The sequence below is a fragment of the Orbicella faveolata genome, unplaced genomic scaffold (assembly GCF_042242905.1).
Source record: "Orbicella faveolata isolate gen_17 unplaced genomic scaffold, um_ofav_v1 contig_13, whole genome shotgun sequence".
In the NCBI taxonomy this organism is placed as follows: domain Eukaryota; kingdom Metazoa; phylum Cnidaria; class Anthozoa; order Scleractinia; family Merulinidae; genus Orbicella; species Orbicella faveolata.
In genome coordinates, this window is record NW_028301540.1 from 31,589,516 (window position 1) to 31,608,426 (window position 18,911).

Genomic DNA, 18,911 nt, shown 5'->3' on the forward strand with positions numbered 1-18,911 from the left:
ATTCTCATCCTCATTTCAGATAAACTTCATGTTGCTGGCATTTTGCTGTTACGCTCGGTTCTTGGAAAACACCAATTGAAATTTGTCAACCAGGAATTAAAATACTGCATATCACTCCATTGCTGATTATTTTAAGTTATTCTTTCAAGAAAACTGAAAATTAAAAAAAGCGATTTGAGCTCAATCAATACAAATCCTTGAAACGGGTCACGTTCATAAAATGGTTATGTAACAGTTAATTAATGGTCTCCGTATACAACCTGGGTTATCTGCTAAATTGACATTTTCAGTGCTCGTTACTTGTCATTGCAGGAAATGCCAAGCGTCTTTGAAAGTCTGATCTTCAATTTGTCAAAGGGTCCAGTTTTCTTTAAAAAAAAAAAACAAACAAACATGGAGTAACTTCCTCCAGTAAGATAGATTAAGACCGGTCGGGTTTTGCTCCTGAAGTCCACCGCGCGATTGGAAAAGTTAAAAATTATGCAAGCCCCTCCCTATAGATGGTTTTTCCTTTGCTTCACATTCAGTATATTCGCGTCGCTCTGGAAAAAGTCCTCAAAAGTGACTGAAGTTTCATATTCTATTTCCCTCCGCCAGAAAATATTTAATTTTAGTTCAAGAGCCAAGCGCGGGCGGAAAACGTGGAAGTCTATATTTTAATCTCTTGTAACGCAAAAGGCTTTCGATAGGTTTTAACACCCTTTCATTCCTTGATTGGATTTAGTGATCTTATTCAAGTACATCTTCAATTTGAAGTTGAGTTAGAGGGTTATTGCATTTAAGGTAGAAATTTGCGATATTTGTTCCTAACGGGGGTGTAAGGCCATGCTGTAAACATGACACATTTTTAATTAACACTATTTCAGTCAAATGGAAATTTGCGTAAAAGATGATTTAAATTCCACCACGCTGTGAAGAACAATCGAGTCTCTTTCGTATTTCAAATGCATTACAAGTTTTAAATTCTCGTTTTCCTTCGCGTGCAACACTTTGACAAGTTATCGTAATTGCTTTCTCCATTAAGTAATAAGACCATCAACATTTATCTGATAATTACTCATCCTTGTTCTCAAAGACATTTTAAAGTGCATAAGTTATTTGCGATAAGTGAATTATCAAGAAAAGACATTCAGCCTCTCGTTTAAAGTGAGAGTGTTTGTAAAAAATCACTTTAACTCTCCGCACGTGAAAGGAACTGACGGTGCAGTTTATCTTTAAACTTTCCGAAGTCTCTTGTTTAAAGGTAATCTGTTAGGTTCACGTTTTAGGACCTGCGTTTTTGATGAAACAAATTTGTCGTAAAAAAGGAATTTTCGTTACTGAGCCCGGACCCTCGAGAAATGTCTAAAAACATTCTAAAGTGACACGACAGTGATTTTAAAATATGAAATGAATGGTGGCCGCTTCTCCTGAATTATGTGCCTGTAATTTTGCTGTTATCAGATCGCTCCGCCAAGTTTGACAGACCAATAGTTAAAGTAGTGGATTATTTAGGGTCGTGTTTGCCTTAGAAGTCAAAACATTTACAAACTTCAGCCCCACCTACGCCAGATAAATATACCTGAAACCGCCAGAAATGTTCTTCCCTGAGATAAACAGCGGTTGACGTTACATATACAGAAGCCTTTATAAGAGAACGGGTGTTACAGAGTTAGGAGGGGGGTGTTCTTGAGTCAGAGCCGGCCGAATCTAACGACAAGCGAAAAAAAGTTGATTTATAAATCTCGAGAAGAAATGCCTTCTTTAAAGGTAAGAATTCATCTTGCATGGTCGCACAGAAGCGTGATGCTGTATTCAAAGCTATGAAAAGTGATGCGGGAGGCGAGGTGGCCTCATGGCCGGATCGAGCGGTCCGGGTTCAAGCCCTGGCCGAGGACATTGTGTTGTGTTCTTGGGCGAGACACTTAAGTCTCACAGCGGGTATCGACGAATTTAATGTTGGGGGTATCCCTGCGACGGACTAGCATCCCATCCTATCTTGTTATTATTATTGTTCAGGGAGGAGTAGAAATACTCTTAGTCACTTCATGCTACAGAAACCGGAGATAAGCGTCGACCTGATGGGCCACTTGGCTCGTATGCAGACTTTTTTTCTTACCTATAAAAGTAATGTTTAACGGTAAGGGCCTTGTACGCGCAGCACTATCAGAGCAAGTAGCTAACTCGCTAGTTGCCGGTACAGGTCGCCTTTAATGGATCTTAGGTTGACTGATTGCGGAAACGTGGAATAAACCATAGCTTTGACATGAAAACTCTCGCGAAAGAGGTTCCTCAGCACCTGTAGGTTATTTAGTGTCTTTTAACAGCTAGCGCTGCTAAAATACACCCAAACACGCTGCCGATTACTGATGCAAAAACTAGTTACATATAGCTTTTGCGACAAACCATACGCTTCGCGCTCCAGTGTAGATTAAGAGCTTAAAAAAAAAAGCAAAATTAAACATAAGATCGAACTATTTCTCTGAGTATTATGAAAACCGATCCGATTAAATCGTAGCACCGTGATTATTAAATAAAACCCAACAGCTGGTGTCCAACATGACCAACATGGGTCCAACATCTCAGTACGGGATGGTAGACATGGTAGTTTGACCGCTTTATTGAAAAATGTTGTTACTTGTGAGAGGACAGAATCAGAGGTCCACACTGACAAAAAGTTTAAAACAGAAATTATAACTGAAGAAAATCATAACGGAAGAAAAAAGTAATTGTGACTATTAAAATTGTGGGTATTAGGCCGAGAAATAGGATTGCAGCGCTCTTTGATCACATGTACACCTGAATAAAACCGTCATAGCAAGCTTAGGGTATTAATTTTAATTAACATGATATCTTCCGGCCTCTTCTTAACTTTAATATGTTCAACCTACATGCCAATCAGGAAATGGGAAGAGATTCTCGATAACAGACGAATGTAAATGAAGTTTGACACCCATGTCTTTTGCTCTCTGCCTGAAGTGTTGCCTATGTGTGGTTTCATTGAATAAACTCAGATTATATTGTTATGTACTGTACTGTTAATCAAGTTTTATAAACAAGAACTATGCAGTATCTGCTCGGCTATCATGTTACTGATGCTGTTCAGTTTACGGATTTTCCTGCCAGGGTTTGAGGTGGTGGTGAGGGATGGGGTGATTGGGGTGGGAGAAACCCTTGGAACGAGGTTAGATACACATTTTAGTCAGGCGCAGCGAAAATCAAGTCATAACTTTACATTCACAGTCAGTCTAATCCATTTTTATGTATCTAGCTCCTCCATGACGTTGTTTCGAGTTTTTCGTTGGATGTTTCGTTCACTGCGTAGCTGACGGTGCCTTGCGTGAAGGTGTCACACAGGAAACCTAAAACGTCGCGCGCGTTGAATCATCGCGTGACAAGACTAGAGCGTTCTGAAATACCAACCTGGAGAAAATGTCTACCTACAGGTCACACGAGCAAGACACGAGCAAGACAACTGACTGCGATAACAGCTATTTAAATGTTACATAACGTTCCTTAATTAATGGCAAAATCGTCAAAAACGCGAAGACCTACAGGTTTCCCATACATTAAACTGCTTTTCCTCACCTTGTCCAGTACAAACTTGAGTTTCATTTAATAATGACACCAATATGTTGACAATCCGATAAAAATGTATTGTGCCGTCCGCGTGTTCAAATATAGACTTGACATATACCTCTAACGCCGATGATACCTTGACTATTGCAAGCAAAGCCCGTTTGAGAACTGTAAGAAAGCCATCATAAAACTTCACTTGCAAGTGCGTGCAATGAAGCGACAGAATAAGTCAAAATGGAAAGATCCATTAATGATTAAGGAGGTTTTATACTTTCACTGCTGTAGCAAGGGGCGCGCCTGATCTCAATGATAGTTTGCATGTTTTCGTTACAGAGTTGTAATACACAACATTGCATAGGGGAAGAGGGAGAATAGGAAAGAAAAAGAGTCTGGTGTAGAAAGTGTATTAACTATGTCACTTAAGTTTTTTGTATTATAGATCGTTCAGGGAGCAACCTCAAAATTCGGAGGTCTCTTCATTACTTTCAGACTCAGATTTTTGCGTTGTTCTTGGGAGAGGAAATGCGCTGGCAACATCCTCGTTTTGTTACTTCACACCGAAACCGAAACCAGTATTGTTAAGCCGGTTTCGTGCTTAGGGATTTCAACAATAATAATTGTCACAAGTTGTTAATTTATAACATCTTTTCTCTCTCCCTCTTTCAGAGGATTCCATTCCTTCTAGCTATCATTCTTACGCTGACCCAAGTGACTGCGGGCTTTCCCCAGCCGATTGACGTGTTAGATCCAAGTGAGGAGGAACATGTGTTTCCGCCTTTGGAATCAACTAATGGCACTTTAAAGTAAATAAACTTTCATTTCTAAGGGAGATGTAGTATCGGCTAGACTAGACTGATCACAGGTATTAAAAATTAGCACTTTCTCGTGATAAAACGTAAGTCATAATCCAGGTAACGGTCTAACTGTATACTGCGTTCACTAGTGGTCAGTTTTAATTCTTACAAATTTAGTTGATGTAAGGAAAGAGCGACCAAGAAAATAGGTCCGCAATGCATACTTCGATTTTGTGCATGCCAAGCTGATCGTGTATACATTGTATTTTTCAGCATACTCTAACCTGGAAAAAATACATAATGAATCTGTCCGCCATAAAACATGTGTACATGCAGTCTACGTACACTTGTACTGTTTACTTGAAACATTGTTTCGTTTGGATCGGAAGCAATGTGCTGTTTTCAATAGAATAGTATTAAATAGCAGCGTGACGGCATATAACCTCATACGCAAAAGTTCTTTGGGCTATCTTCCTCCCAAGATTGCGTGACGTGCTCAAAGAACGTTTGCGAAGGAGGCTAGTATGCATATGATTTGGTCAGTTAAGTAACGAACAGCATAGGAAGCTACTGATGCTTTGCGGACCTATTTTCTTGTTTGATTTGACCGTACAAATTCAAGCTTTGTTAGAATCTAGCAATACATTCCCGACTTTCTTTTGTACAGCTCCCGCTCTCATGTTGCAAAACGATTCCTAGACGACACTCGCGCCTGCCAAGAGATCTACTCACGACTGGACCCCCAGAAATACTTCAACAGTAAAGATACCTTCATTCCCAGGTTTGCCTACAGCGTCAAATGTGAAGGCACTCCAAGCGACCCTCCGGCCTGCGGTGTGACGGGTGGGAGGATGCGCTGTTTGACAAGAACAGGACGCGTGGAATTCATGCGTATACCGAGCGGGATTGGACAATGCTTCAGGCGCAGGCGCGTGGTGATTTCCGACGTGCCTGTAGGATGCTACTGTGTGTAAGCTACCTAAAGCGTCCAGGAGCACTCCCCTTACTTAATTTCCCTTAAAATGTCACTATTTAATGAAATGTTCAATGTAAAGTTCCTGAGACCAAAAGCGGCTCCTGTTATCTAAGGTATACAGAGTAGCGAAGTTAAGCAAGTGTCACACATTTTGCCAACTCAATTTAGATTAAATTAAAAGCGTCTATCACATCATTTAGTTTCATTTTCTTGTAAACTACCGTTTTAGTGGACACGCATCACTCTTATGTCTATAGTCGCCAAGTTTGAAATCCTTCCGGCGTTATTTACAGACGCTTTTAATGAAGCTTCCGTCGCATGAAAGTAGAATAAAGTCCCTGGTTTCTTGAATGAAGCCATTTTGTAAAGACACGTAGAGGCTGCACATTCCATTGCCGTACAGCGAAATCTTAATCCGTGTGAGTTTGACGGAGAACACGGCGTTGTCAGCCTCGGAATCCACCTCTCATGCAGCTAATGGTCTTTTACAACTTCACGCATGCGCTTGGCCTTCCTGGTGGAAAGGTACCAAACTTCAAAACTGAATCGAGATAAATATCCTAAAATTTAACCTTTCAAAATGCTAAAAACTGTAAGTACCTCGGGAAAGATTAAACCAAATCGTAGCATTCAAGACGTCTAAGTAAAACGGAAGTAATGCTCCGTAGCTTTCATTTGATTGGTCACAAATGAGGGTTTTGTGTGCAGATTCAATCTCGCTCTCAGGGTCTCATCTTCCAGCCCTCCCAGAGCGGAAGGGAGACCCTGGGAACAAGGTTGGTGTAGACTCAAATGTTTTTTACTCTGGATTTCGATAGCACAGCTTACACGAGGTTTCAAACAGATGGGAAAACACAAAACTTTGTGCTCCTCTAACTCGTTGATAGCCTGACAGAGAACCTAATTTGTTCATTTAAACTTCGACCGTCCAAACCCAAGAAAGTTACTCGGTTACGGATGTTTCAACCTTATGTTTAATGATCCTTTACATTATTTTATGAATCAAGTACTAACTATACGTTACATGAAAAAAGAATCAACTACTCCTTTTTAGTAGCATTTCATATGCAGGCGAATTAATAATCAGGTGACATTTCGAGTTTCACTCTTATAGTTAATACGAAAGTAACCTTCGGTTACCGTTCTAAGGCCAAATAGAACAAGAACGAGAGTCGATAAAAATAACGGACCCACGAGAGGTACACTTCTACAAACTTATATTTCAGCGCCTGGTTAAACGAGCTGCGACTGCGCGAGAGCCGTAATGAAGTCCTTGTCAAACCGGAGCGCGCGTTAGTTAGCGGTCAAACTGGAGCGAGAGTTCGTTCTTTCACCAATTCTTGTTTTCGTTCTATTTTTGCCCCTCTAAACCTACAAAACTTACATACATTCTAAGAACTCGTTTTACAAGCACTCATTTTATACGTTACTTTAAGTTAAAAATAGTGTATGTTTCACATACTCTTATAAAACTAGACTATCATTTTAAACTGTTAAACTTCTAGTTTATATTATAACCTACAATACATAGCTATGGTGAAAAATATTTTAAACTTCAAACAGGCCTTATTGTACTTTAAAACTAAGCTATAATAGACATTAATAACCTAAGACACTCTCGCTACCGCAATGAATTCCTGTACTTCAACACCGAAAAACAAGTAACGCACACCAATCAGCATAATCAATCCTAAGTGTGCAAATGTATGACCTCGTATTGCAAGGAACCTTCTTGCGCATCACGCTCTTTAGTGAAAGCGCCCAGGTAGTTCCTGGTGGTACATCTGACTCAGAGTTAAATCTCGAAAAACTGCTCCACGCGTCCATAAACGTCCACCCTCCAGCGGTAAGGCTGCCAGTTGTCAGTGTCATGCGCACGGACAACTCTGACTGCTTGCTCTTCGAAACCAATCTCTGCGCGAACATTCAACGGCGTTCCATCTTCACGAGTTAAGGTGAACGCATCGAGGTTTAGCACAGACGCAATCTGCGAAATACAAAGAAATGCAAACTGGTCACAACGTGTCGTTCCCCAACGTCTGAGAACAGAAGAAGTACGAGCTACTGGTCGACATCTGGCAGAGTAAAAACACTCAATACATCAGTTTTGTTTCTCGTAACCCAATCAGAAAAGTGCGAGCAGCTATCACACAGAATGTTTTTTTGGAAACTTTACATCACGTTCTCAAGCGCACGGAGGCCAAGGAATTTTTTTTAGGCGGGGAGGAGGAGGGAGCGGGGAACGTTATTTGAGGAAGATGAGTGGTAGGGTTTTAGAGGTATACCGGACTCCTTTGCCCCAAGTGACCAATAAAAAAGGTACAAAGAGTGTAGAAGGTTGTCATACATTGCCATGATGCTCTCTTCCCAGGTTGCCGTAGGATGTACTTGGTCTTTCTCGGATGGTAAAAACCAAATTCCCTTCGCTGTCCTTTATGTGAAGCTTCGTAAGATCTGAGATTAACAAAATCGAGTTCTAATTAGCAAATATACTCTCTTCATGTATTACCTTGTATATTTTTTAATGTTAGTTATTAATTAGTAAATTAATTAATTAATTCATTAATTAAACAAACAACAAGCAAATAGATATTAAATAAGAGACCGACATTCCTCGAAAAGTGAAAGCAGTTAAACTACACGAGAAAGAGGTTTGATGTTTATGGTGTAGAAAAAGTTCAAATTCGCAAAATAATGTAATAATATCTTGTTAATTATTGGTAGCCAGTGGAGTTCCTTCACGGTGACAAGTCATGTGCTCCAGTAAACAGCAATGCCTTGCAGTTTTTAGGTTTGGTAAGAATTAAGCCAAGACTTTATTGACTTGTATATTGAGCAATGTTTGCCATAATTCTCTGTCATACAGTTGGAGTCTTAACAGGGCTGTGCTCTAAAAGTGCCTGAGTGCCACAGGTGACTACCTTCTGCCTTTGAGCGACTGGAAAAACTTACTTTTTTCATATAAGCTTAAGTGCTATCTGTTCCTATTTAGGGTCAAGTAATAAGTTTACCTGTTATGGAGTACAACCATTCTGGGGTAGCAAAGGCTCCTGAAAGGGGCTGGGTGCTAGACATGTCTGCATCACCAAGTAGCTGACCTACAATTGAACAAAGAAAACGATGTTATCATAAAGACCTACGGCTTATAGGCAGAGGGTGGCATGGGCAGGGAAAGAGGGCAGGGGAGAGAACAACCTCAATACTCATTTAGGATGACGACAGATCTCAACAATGTGAATACAAACTTTCTGAATGAGGAAGTACAAGACTGAGACTATGCAGCCCGGTTGTCTTATAAATCTTAGACTTTCGACTATTATTTTCTTTGGAGTTTCTCCTGTCAATCCAAAACTATAAATAATTTGTGTTTTCACGTATTTCAATGCAAGTTTGTAAATTAAAATTTATTTCATCACTCAGAGTTCATCTCCACTAGGGGAAGGTTTTTGGTTATTTTGAACAACCAGGAGAATTCCACGCACGTACAGAAACAAGACATCAGTCAATACAAAATACTGCACCTATGAACTGGCCAACATTGAAATCTTCGCCTTTCAGAAGGTTGATGTCATTGTCATTAACATCAGCGTTTTCCTCAATTTCGTTCAAAACTCTGTCCAAGTCCTGACCTTCAAGGCTGAGAAATAGCTCTGATAAACAAAAGAGAGCACACGGAGATGATCTCAATTATGGCCATTGATCTTTGACAGGAAGTACCATACAAGTTTAAAGATCTCACTCAATTTGCTTTCTTCAAAAGTGTTAAAAACTATGTTCTATCTCAGCAATATCAAACGTAAGTTTCCACAATTCTTCTAGCTCTTCCCTTCAGTAATCCGTCATTCTACTCCCATGTTTTTTTTTATGTTCACTCAGACGAGATGGAGGATAGCTCCATAACCTCTCTGTTCTATTAGCCTCCATGCACAAACTATATAACAATGTCACCTTTAATTGTTTTATATGAATCTTTTTTTCTTTTTTATATTAATATTGTAATTTCAAAATGTAAGTGGAAAATAAAGCGAAGTTGAAGTTGAAGTTGGAAATTATTAGCTGCTCTGATGTTATTATTGTATGCATTATAAAAGTAAATTACAACATGAACATGCAACACCAGTCACAGCAATTATGCTGATGGGTAATACCCACGAGGTGCTAATCAGTATTTTAATTGAGGGTGTCCTTTCATGTTGTTGAAATCTTTACTGTGTCATGAAGGGTGATTTCCAGATTTCCATAACCCCTTTTCAGACTGATCTTTGTAAAATCTGTACTCCACACCATAGCCTGAAGCTGTACTTGACAGCATTTCGTCAACTCAAATAACTCTTCTTTACTCACACATCCAGCGGTACATTCTGTAAAATGTTAGGTAAAGAGGCACCATCTCGGCCATTTTCTAGGTATAAAACAGCTCAAGAACTATACCCTTTGGAAGGAAATCATCCCCATTAAAGCAAGGGTCAGAGAGGGGGAGGGGGTTACTTTCAACAAGGAAAGCTATGAGCAAAAACAACCTGGTCAACTCAAAAGATCCCTCCCCAGTAAAATCATGCAAAATGTAAGAGAACAGTAAGGAGAATTTTGATGCTTTGTTCTTACCACTTTGCAATGACTGCAGTTGCTCTTCTGCAGACAGGTCTAGGCCTTGCCATGGCCCCCCTATAAACATGGCAGCTTCAACCCCAAGTAGATCTGGCTCCTGGATGTCCCTGCTACTGTCATCATAGCCATCACGGACTTCGCTGTCACTGTTGTTGTCGACGTCATCATCATCATCATTGTCCATCTCCTCCTCCTGATCATCATTGCAATTTCCTGCCTCACAGTCAGTTGTCAAGACATCTGAAGACTGTTCTGACACTAGGGATTCCATATCACTGTCAGTTATCTCAGAGCTGAAGCTACCATCTTCGTCAAGCCAAATATCCTCTCGAGAGGGAAGTGGAATGTTTGAGACACATGGCGCTGCAAATGTAAAGTACATTTTTGATCAATATGCTTTAGAAAGATTCTGTCATAACAAAAAAACCTCTAATAGTTATCCTACATCACGGGTGGACCTGGGGGGGGGGGGGAGATTCAAGGAGTGGGCACCCCCCCTCCCTAGGATGAAGCCTTCTTCTTTGTATTTGCTTTTAGAATTTGTTTACGTCACCAGTCAGTTAACGCCATTCCTTAGTGGTGCATTCCCTCCTAAGAAAAATCCTGGATCCCCCCTGTACATGTATGGCTGATGGGCAGAATCAGTGCAGCAGTGAATTTGGAAGAGTCTAAAATATTGTCTGCAATACTTCTGTTATTTACTCACTTTGTGTCAGTTTGACTTTCGACTAACTATACTTGAAATAAATGCTTAATGGGCTTATTTAACACTTAACTTTGGAGAGTAGGGGCCTGTTTCTCGAGGGTCCAAAAAGTTTTTGCACTCGAAAAGCCGTAGCAAACTCTCAAACTTTTTGACTGTAGAGCTGTTTTATTCATGTATTTTTAATACAAACAAAGGTTCTCTTCATACAAGAAGTGTCAGGCGTATACACCTCTCTGTCTCTAAATACCGATTAACTAAAAATGGCTTTTTGGGCCTGAAAAGATTCTGGGGCTTTCGAGAAACGGGCCCCTGGTGTTTAATCAAAAATGGCACTTAATACTGTAAGTTAATAAAACAATACAATATGATAATAATAACCTGTCACAAACACTGGATGCTGTAGAAGTTCTGCAGCTGTAGCTCTCTCTGATGGTTCAAGAACAAAACCTTGGTTGAAAAAATCCTCAACTTCAGGGCTGCATGGAGGAGATTGTGGAGGCTGAGATGCTGTCCCAATCTGTGAGGAGATATAGAATGATACATTAATTGAATTTCAATGACTGTCAATGTTGCAGAGAACAAGAAGACATTCCTCAAACAGACTTCAGAACTTTTTTCCCTCAAAGGCAAGGACTAATCCAATCCAATCCAAGGACTATTCATAGACTTTAAAAAAAAACAACTAGCAATATTCAAGGACTTGTTCCTTCAGTCAAATGCAAAACTTGGGTAGATTGGGGGGGAGGGGGGTAGAGGACACAAAACACAGAATGTTCAGAAGCCCATTATACTTCACAGTCAGAGTTTATCATTTTTAACTGCTGTATTATCAAAATCCTTTTGTTTTAGGTTTGCAATGTTTTTCTTCACTTTCACTTATATCAATATTATAATTATGTTAGCATCAATGTCTTATTTTATGAGGATTACCTTGAACAGCAAAGAGCCACAAGAGAACTCCATCCAGGGAGGTTTACCCACCAACATTTGATAAAGTAAGCACATCAATTCCCAAATATCTGCACTGAATGAGTGCTGTTCACTGCGACAGACCTGGTGGGAAATATAAGATATATGTAAGTTCTGACCCTTCTTTCCAGCTTTAGTAGCATTAGACATGACTAGGAGTATTTCTACTCTTCCCTAAATGGGAAGCTAGACACCCTTTCACCCTGCGTGGGGTACAGGTTTGTAAGTATTCCTCTCTATTTCCTTCTGTCTTGGACTTCTCTCTGAAGATGCCACAAGTTAAAACCTGCTTTCCTCTCTATCCAGTCCACCATCCACAAAGTTCTTGCTTCCGTGGAGGTTTGGCCAAAATGGTCATGGGTGTCAAAGAGACCTTCTCTCCCTTCAGCTTACTGAGTTTTAAGACTTCAGTGTATAATTTCTGAAATCATTCTCCTCCACTGAATGGGTGATTCACCCATCTAACCTCGCCATTGGCCCATTAGCTGGGTATTTACAGGGTGTACGACAGGCCTTCATGGTTACCACAGTAAATCAGAGGACCAATCCTCACCCCAAATCACCCTGCCAAGTAATCTCCACTTTAATGGATGACCACTTACATGTACCACAACTAAGAAAAAGGGTTGGAATTTGATAGCCTGAAGGCCAAACAGGGATTTGAAAAAAGCAAGCCTCTTATCTGAACATGAACAGTACAACAAAAACAGTTCACATTTACCTCTGGGGCCATGAAGGCTTCTGTACCTCTTGGGGAATTGTCCTGTTGATAGCCATCACACCAGATTGTTGTTCCAAAGTCTGCAAGCTTCACCTTCTCTCCTGTGGCATCTAAAAGAACATTTCCGCCTGTTCACAGATTTAAAAAAAATACTTTCAATTGGTGTTTTCCTGTGACATCCAGCAAATAAAAACAGAGCATGGTAATAGAAAACAAGATTTGGTGATTTCCAAGACATCCACATCACCGATGGAAATAAAACTTCACTGTCTCCAGACTGGAGACAAAATACATGCATGCCAACTGACCTTTAATATCACGGTGCAGCAATCTTCGAGAGTGCATAAACTCCACAGCAGAAGTAACTTTGCCCAGGATATAGACTGCATGGCCCTCATAAAGTTTTCCATACTCTTCCACAGAGCCCCCTAATGGAGAGATTATGATAGATGTACCACAAAAATAACAGTTACTGCTTACTATCTAAGCATCAAGAGGGTTGTACTGGGGAATATTGGCTTGAGGTAGTGGCAATATGGACCTTGATCCAAAACAGAAATGACCAAGGGCCAATATTCCTCAGTAATACTCATGCAAACTATCAGTTTGTAAGACTATGTGGTTTATTATATGTCACTTGGGCCAAAATACACTGCTTATGCCCCTTTCCACGGAAATCTCCGCAATCTCTGTGGCCTAAAACTTGCCAAGACTCTTGGAAAGATCTTGTCCAAAATTGTGCACTGGGACTTTTGACGCATCATTCACATTTCTTACATGTATACCTATTTCCAAGCAGAAAAGTGATTTAAGTATTTGATTGTCAATCGAAAAATTGCCCTCTAAATCCATTTTGTTCATAGCACCTGACGAAAAATAAAATTTGTGTACCATCAATGGCGCATTTACTTGGGACTTAAACATGCCAGTTCAATTTCTTTTGTGTGGGAATCCCACAGGGCGACAGCCTGGTACAAACAATGTTCACAGGTATGGAGAAGTTTATAAGGGAACAAGAAGATCTGTTAGATTTTATAACCGCGCTTTTAAAATTTAACTGTTTTCTTAGCACTACAGTCACAACGGAGTGCACATTCCAAACCAATCCTTGACGATTCATTGATTACTGTAGACACCACATCACTTGATCAACACAAACTGTATTATTACACCATCAGTTGTAGCTGTTGTGAAATCTCCGATGACATAATAGTCTTAATCTGAAACTTTCTTTGAGATATGTAAAGTACTTTAATAAGGCTATACAATTTTTTTGTATGACCGTAGCTTTCACAGTGTAAATGTAACCTGAAATAAGGACCCAACTATTTTAAAAAGCTACCTTCCATATATTCCATAAAGATAACCACAGCATCTTCGTGTTTCACAGCACCATATAGCTCCAGTATGTTAGGATGTTGTCCGGAGATGCTGCCCCATGTGTCTATTTCCATCTGCTGAAATTGCCTCAAAGGAATCTAAAAATAAATGTTAAGAAAGATCCAAGTTTCACTAACAAATCAATGGGAACAATAAATGGGTGTTATTATCTTGGCATATGGATGAAATACAGTGGAATACCCATTTTTCAAGCCTTCAAGGGAAACGAAAATTGGTTAGAAAAATCAGATAGTTCAAGAAATCGGGGGTAAAATTATAGTGTTTTACTGAGGAGAGGGAAACGACTTCTGCTTTGACTTTTCAGCAGGTTGGAAAAAATGAGGGATTGAGATATCAGGATTCCACTGTAATTAACGTTTGAAAGGAATTTATTTTAACAGCAAAAAATTAATAGAAGTCACTGTTAGTGACAATCTTACCTTCTTAATAGCAAACAAAAATCCAGTTTTTGCATCTTCACAAAAATAACAGCGCCCACAAGAGCCTCCTCCGATGTATTTCACTCGCCTCCAATGAAAATCCTCAACATAGCTTCCATCTTCACCAACACTGAGTACTTGCTGAAAAAAACAACATAAAAAGTTGAATGAAATATCAAGATATAAGTTACAAAACTGTACACTCTGGAACAACAAATTGTGCTACTAGATACACCGAAACAACAACATCAAATGATCTCTATTTTTTCAATACAAAATATTTAACATTATATATAACACCATGTTTAATTTCTGATGATCTTGTTTTAATGAGATGAGCTGTTTACTTAGGCTTTCAAGTTAACCTCCTCCTCATTGTTGGACAAGAGACATGTAGGAACAATTTACAATTTACAGTTTAGTTCAAGGGAGACCAAAAAAAAAAATGAAAATTACTAAATAAATTCGTCCCCACCCTATGCAAAAACATATCAAGGAAACATATGAAATGTATCAAGGAAGCAGGTGTGGGAAGAGAATATTCTGAAATCTTTGAACTTTCCTCAATGTTACTGTACAAAGCAGATATATACAGTCAAAACAAATATTACAAGGAAGGCAGATGGCAGAAAGGAGCTGATATTCACATGATTACCTGATCTAGTGGCCAGATAACTTCCCCTTTTTCCTCCTGAGTAATAGGCTTCACCGTCTGCATAACATCAGGCATACATGCTGCACTGAGGGGTGCGGTAGACTCCACCTTCCCATCACTTACATGCTGCTCAAGCCTAACTTGAGCATTAACAGTTGGCCCTCTGGCGACTTGGGCATCTGGTGATCTTTCCCTTGTCGACAGGTTAGACTGTTGCTCTGCAGTAAGCAGGACGTCTGGAGGTCTGTCAACATGGTACTGGTTCCACACCCCTGAGGACTCACGTAATGATTCTTCTATTGAAGACATCAGACTTCCTTCACTGATCAGGGACTGATGATTCAGACTGTTGGCATCACTGATATCATGGACCTCTGATCTTGAACTGAAATCTGCTTGCAACAGTTGTGCCATAAAATGCTGATCAATGTGATTGCCTTTCTCAGGACTTGAAGTGGGTGTTGCTGGTGGACTAGGTCTGAAGAATAACTCATCAAGCTTGTAAGGCCACTTCTTGTTGTTTGGTATTCTGTTTTCCTTCAAATATTCCCTGATGGCGTCACACTTTTGAACAACACAAGCTCCCATTGGGAGGTGGCATCTTGACGCATGGTAAAGGAGGGATTCTTTAAAGCAAATGCATTTTTTGCAACCTCCTAACACACGCATGTGGCAGTTCTGGGAGTGGCTGAGGTATTCCTGGATTTCCCGACAAGAAGCTTCACCACATTTCTTCCACTCATTCTCTGAATTTAAGGAGCGGCGGCAGCTGAAAGCTTTTCGCAAACGCTGGTCTGTTTCATGAAGATCAGTTTCTGGATGGCACTAAAAAAGAACACAGTTTGTAGTTATCAGAAGAGATTTACTTTTTAATTAATATGTGAGTGTATATTGGTAATAATTTGACCAGATTGGTGGAATGTACACCACAAATATATGAAGGGGGACTAACTCACTTCCTCATCTTAACACCATTTGCTTGTTGTATTGTATGAAAGAATTGAATTGAGTTATTTCAGCTGTCCCTTGAAATTGACAATATCAACAAAGTTGGATGTCACAAGTTTATCCATGGTAATTATCAATGATTACTTAACTTAAGTTTGCGACACAAACACCAAGTTATTATACCTGATCACTCAAGAATAAACCACCAGCCACCTCAGACTGCAGGTCATTAGATTGCTTTTGTAACTCACATGATGCTTCAGCAAACATTCTGGCTCCAGTCACATCAATCCTGAGGCCCTAAGATTTTATGCACAAGACTGATTAGAAACTAAGAGAAACAAGAAATATTGCTAGTCTATTGTAACATAACAAGCTTTGATGTAACATTTTGGAACTTGAGAAACATTATGGAATTATTACCATTGAGGCTGGAAGCTTAACCTGTGAAATGTGGCGCTTTGGTCTCCCTGGGGAGTACCCCAAGTAACTTTGTTGAAGCACATGACCCTAGACAGGGGTAGAATGAGGTGTGACTTCTGGAATGATACCATATTTTCGACAAAGACATTGGTTTCAAAATAATTACATCCAAGACAGCTACATTATTGTAGATTATTAGAGCATCAGCTTGGCCTAACCTGGGCAGCTGACCTCTTAGTGCCATCACAAGATGGTGCACTAACCAAAATGTTTTCAGTTATTGGAGGACTCTGTTCCTGCTCTTGATGATCGTCTTGTCCACTTTCTTTAGTTTCTCCCAAGTCTTCCACTTCACACTGACCATCACCTTGACAACCACCAGTAGGCAAATTACGCTTTCTGTCATCTTCACCATCATCTCCACCACCACTGCTGCTACGGTGGTAGCTGGCACTTCCCTGCTTTGTTTTGGAGACCTGCGCAGCTGGTTTCCCTTCATCTGTGGGTGTCTGGCCTACTTTCTGGTTTGAAGTGCTAGTTTTATCTTTGCTGTTTCCAGTGTCTGAAGGGACTTTTGTTGGAGTACTCATGGAGTCTTGATTATGTGGGCAGTCTCCACCTTGATGGCTCTCCTCTTCTGGTTGCTGTTCCTGTTCTTCACTGTTGTCCACACTACACTGGCTATCTCCCTGGCAACCACCAGGAGGAACATTTCTCCTAGGCCCATCATCTCCATCATCCCCACCACTGCCACTACTGCTGCGGCAGTAGCTGTTACTTCCGGTTGGGCTTTTGGAGGCCTGCGCAGCAGGTTTCCCAGTATCTGGGATGGCCTGGCCTCCTTTCTGTCCTGAATCACTACTATTTCCTTGAGTGGTTTCTGCTTCTGAAGGTCCTTCTTCTCTTGACTTGAGGGCTCCTGGCTGGTAGCAGAGTGAGTCAATACATGTATGCTCCTCAGGTACTTTCATCGTTTTTCCAGTCAATGGCACCTGGAAGTTTACACTGTCAATGGAAACAAGATAAGTTTTTAGTCATTCAAATTTTCCAAAGAGCATATCTGACCCACCAATCTCCAACTATACAAAATTTACAACGGCCAACTCTAACAACAATTTGCACCATAATTTGACTTGCTGAACAATTTCTATATGTTAAATGATTGTTTAGTTTGTGGTCTATAACTTCTGGACACAAAATTACTTATCTCCTCATAAGCCTTCAGTCAATCAACTCACATTGCAAACTTCTCTTCAATCATATTTCTTCTATTTAACAATTAGATGTAAATAATAACAATTTTCTTTTTTCAGAAAATTTGTTCCGTTAAAGGAACATGTGTAAAATAAATCATTGGAGTTGTCTAACAAAGAAAAATACCTACATCGTATAAATTATTTGAGGAAGTTTAATTTCTGTAATAAAGACCAACAACAATCGCGAAGGAAAACAGTCATTTCTCAGAAACCGACCAGTCAAGCTTTAAAGGGAAATTCCCAAATTAAAAAAATTCCCCACCAAAAAACTTGTTCAAAAATTCCACGTTTTAATGCAAAAACCTGGGAGAAAATTACACACAAGGAAAAGAAAGTAGTGTTAAATGTTTGTGTGCTGGAATTAAAAGCATGCATATGTGTGCACGTGTCAGCGTTAGCAAATATTTTCGCAGACATGAGTTTGTTCTTACTCTTCTTCGCCTAATTCCGTTCCTTTGTTCGACGAAATCCCTGTTGCACCAGCAGTCAAAAAGGATGGAACTGCTAAAAAAGGCAAGAAGAAAAAATACGGAGGTGAAATTACGTGAAACAGGAAACAATTTAACTTAAGCTTAACTTCAATTGTTATTTTGAAACGTGCGAAATTCAATTACAGTGCAGTATTTTTAATTGCATACACCTACCATATCCCTGGAAAAAGCCAATGTCTTTCCTCTTTAAAGCAACCGCTATGTTCAGATTTTCGCCTCCAAATTTCGCTACCAAAGGTACAATGTCCTGAATTCCAAGCGACGAGATCTTGTACTTGTCTTGCAAATCGAAAGGATGATTTTTCAATGGCGGAGTGTGTGCTGTGTTTTCGACGGTCTTAGCCGACTCCCTTTGAAATGCAAAGTCACGATCATCGATTTCGATGGTATTTTTCAGGTCGCTTTTGCTACTGCTGAAAATATAAGGGTTGCCAACGTCATCGTCACCATCGTGCACCTCAGGTGAGAACGAAGAGTTTCTCCAGCTAGACACAATACTTCCTGTTTGCGTGGTAAGAAGAACCAAGCACTGAACTGCAGCGTAGAAGGCTTCAACGAACAAACCCAACAGTAACAAGGGATTGTGACTGATCAAGAAGGATACATTAAGGATGAAACTGCTAATAGTTTGCTCTGTTGTTGTCCAACGACCTCTTGGGATGGAGGCCATATTGAGAATGAAGCAGGGCTGGCGTTTGTCTTCTGGTGATTCCAACTGTCATGTGATCAATGACGAGTTGTCACGTGAAGGGGGAATCCCAGGGATCGAAGGGTCTCGGAAAATGTTGACCTTACCTATATTATACAGCTTCAAACGAAGGAAAATCACTAGACAGGATTCGACTGACATTTCGCCCCAAATTTTCCTGAGCCATTTAGAATGCGTTATTTTTTTAAAATTAACATTATTCGAGTGATCTGATTTTATAGCTACACAGCACTTAAAGAGCCTGGTTGGCCTGTGGTGACGTGCTTTGCAGCAGTCT

The 18,911-nt window shown here is 40.0% G+C and overlaps 2 protein-coding genes across 5 annotated transcripts; one reads left to right on the top strand and one right to left on the bottom strand.

The window, feature by feature from the left end:
• Positions 1 to 1,598: 1,598 nt before the first annotated feature.
• On the top strand, positions 1,599 to 5,523 carry LOC110062526 (uncharacterized). The gene is made up of 3 exons (XM_020769454.2): positions 1,599 to 1,749; positions 4,225 to 4,361; positions 5,020 to 5,523. Exons 1-3 carry the CDS (start codon positions 1,735 to 1,737, stop codon positions 5,324 to 5,326), a joined length of 459 nt encoding a protein of 152 aa, XP_020625113.1. The 5' UTR covers positions 1,599 to 1,734; the 3' UTR covers positions 5,327 to 5,523.
• A 761-nt stretch (positions 5,524 to 6,284) lies between these two features.
• On the bottom strand, positions 6,285 to 18,665 carry LOC110062499 (uncharacterized). 4 transcript variants are annotated; one of them, XM_089285464.1, is made up of 16 exons: positions 18,079 to 18,662; positions 17,866 to 17,935; positions 16,397 to 17,183; positions 15,939 to 16,055; positions 14,808 to 15,632; positions 14,153 to 14,293; positions 13,675 to 13,810; positions 12,641 to 12,760; positions 12,333 to 12,460; positions 11,573 to 11,695; positions 11,021 to 11,159; positions 9,934 to 10,299; positions 8,850 to 8,978; positions 8,340 to 8,426; positions 7,676 to 7,782; positions 6,285 to 7,315 (listed from the first exon to the last, which is right to left on the bottom strand). In XM_089285464.1, the coding sequence occupies exons 1-16, from the start codon at positions 18,593 to 18,595 to the stop codon at positions 7,124 to 7,126; spliced, it is 3,984 nt and encodes a 1,327-aa protein (XP_089141590.1). In that variant the 5' UTR covers positions 18,596 to 18,662; the 3' UTR covers positions 6,285 to 7,123. The 4 variants fall into 4 exon arrangements, with proteins under 4 accessions (XP_089141590.1, XP_089141591.1, XP_089141589.1 ...); XM_089285465.1 differs by having other exon boundaries at positions 16,442 to 17,183; positions 17,866 to 17,938; XM_089285463.1 differs by having other exon boundaries at positions 17,866 to 17,938; positions 18,079 to 18,661.
• Positions 18,666 to 18,911: the final 246 nt, after the last annotated feature.

What these genes read in the sequence shown, in the direction of transcription:
- LOC110062526 (XM_020769454.2), top strand. An exon ending in TCAACTAATGGCACTTTAAA is followed by an intron (nt 4,362 to 5,019) that starts GTAAATAAACTT and finishes TCTTTTGTACAG; the next exon opens with CTCCCGCTCTCATGTTGCAA.
- LOC110062499 (XM_089285463.1), bottom strand. Translation starts at nt 18,595, where the DNA reads ATGGCCTCCATCCCAAGAGGTCGTTGGACAACAACAGAGCAAACTATT. An exon ending in GTTTATTCTTGAGTGATCAG is followed by an intron (nt 15,633 to 15,938) that starts GTATAATAACTT and finishes GTTCTTTTTTAG; the next exon opens with TGCCATCCAGAAACTGATCT. An exon ending in GTGGCTCTTTGCTGTTCAAG is followed by an intron (nt 11,160 to 11,572) that starts GTAATCCTCATA and finishes ATCTCCTCACAG; the next exon opens with ATTGGGACAGCATCTCAGCC.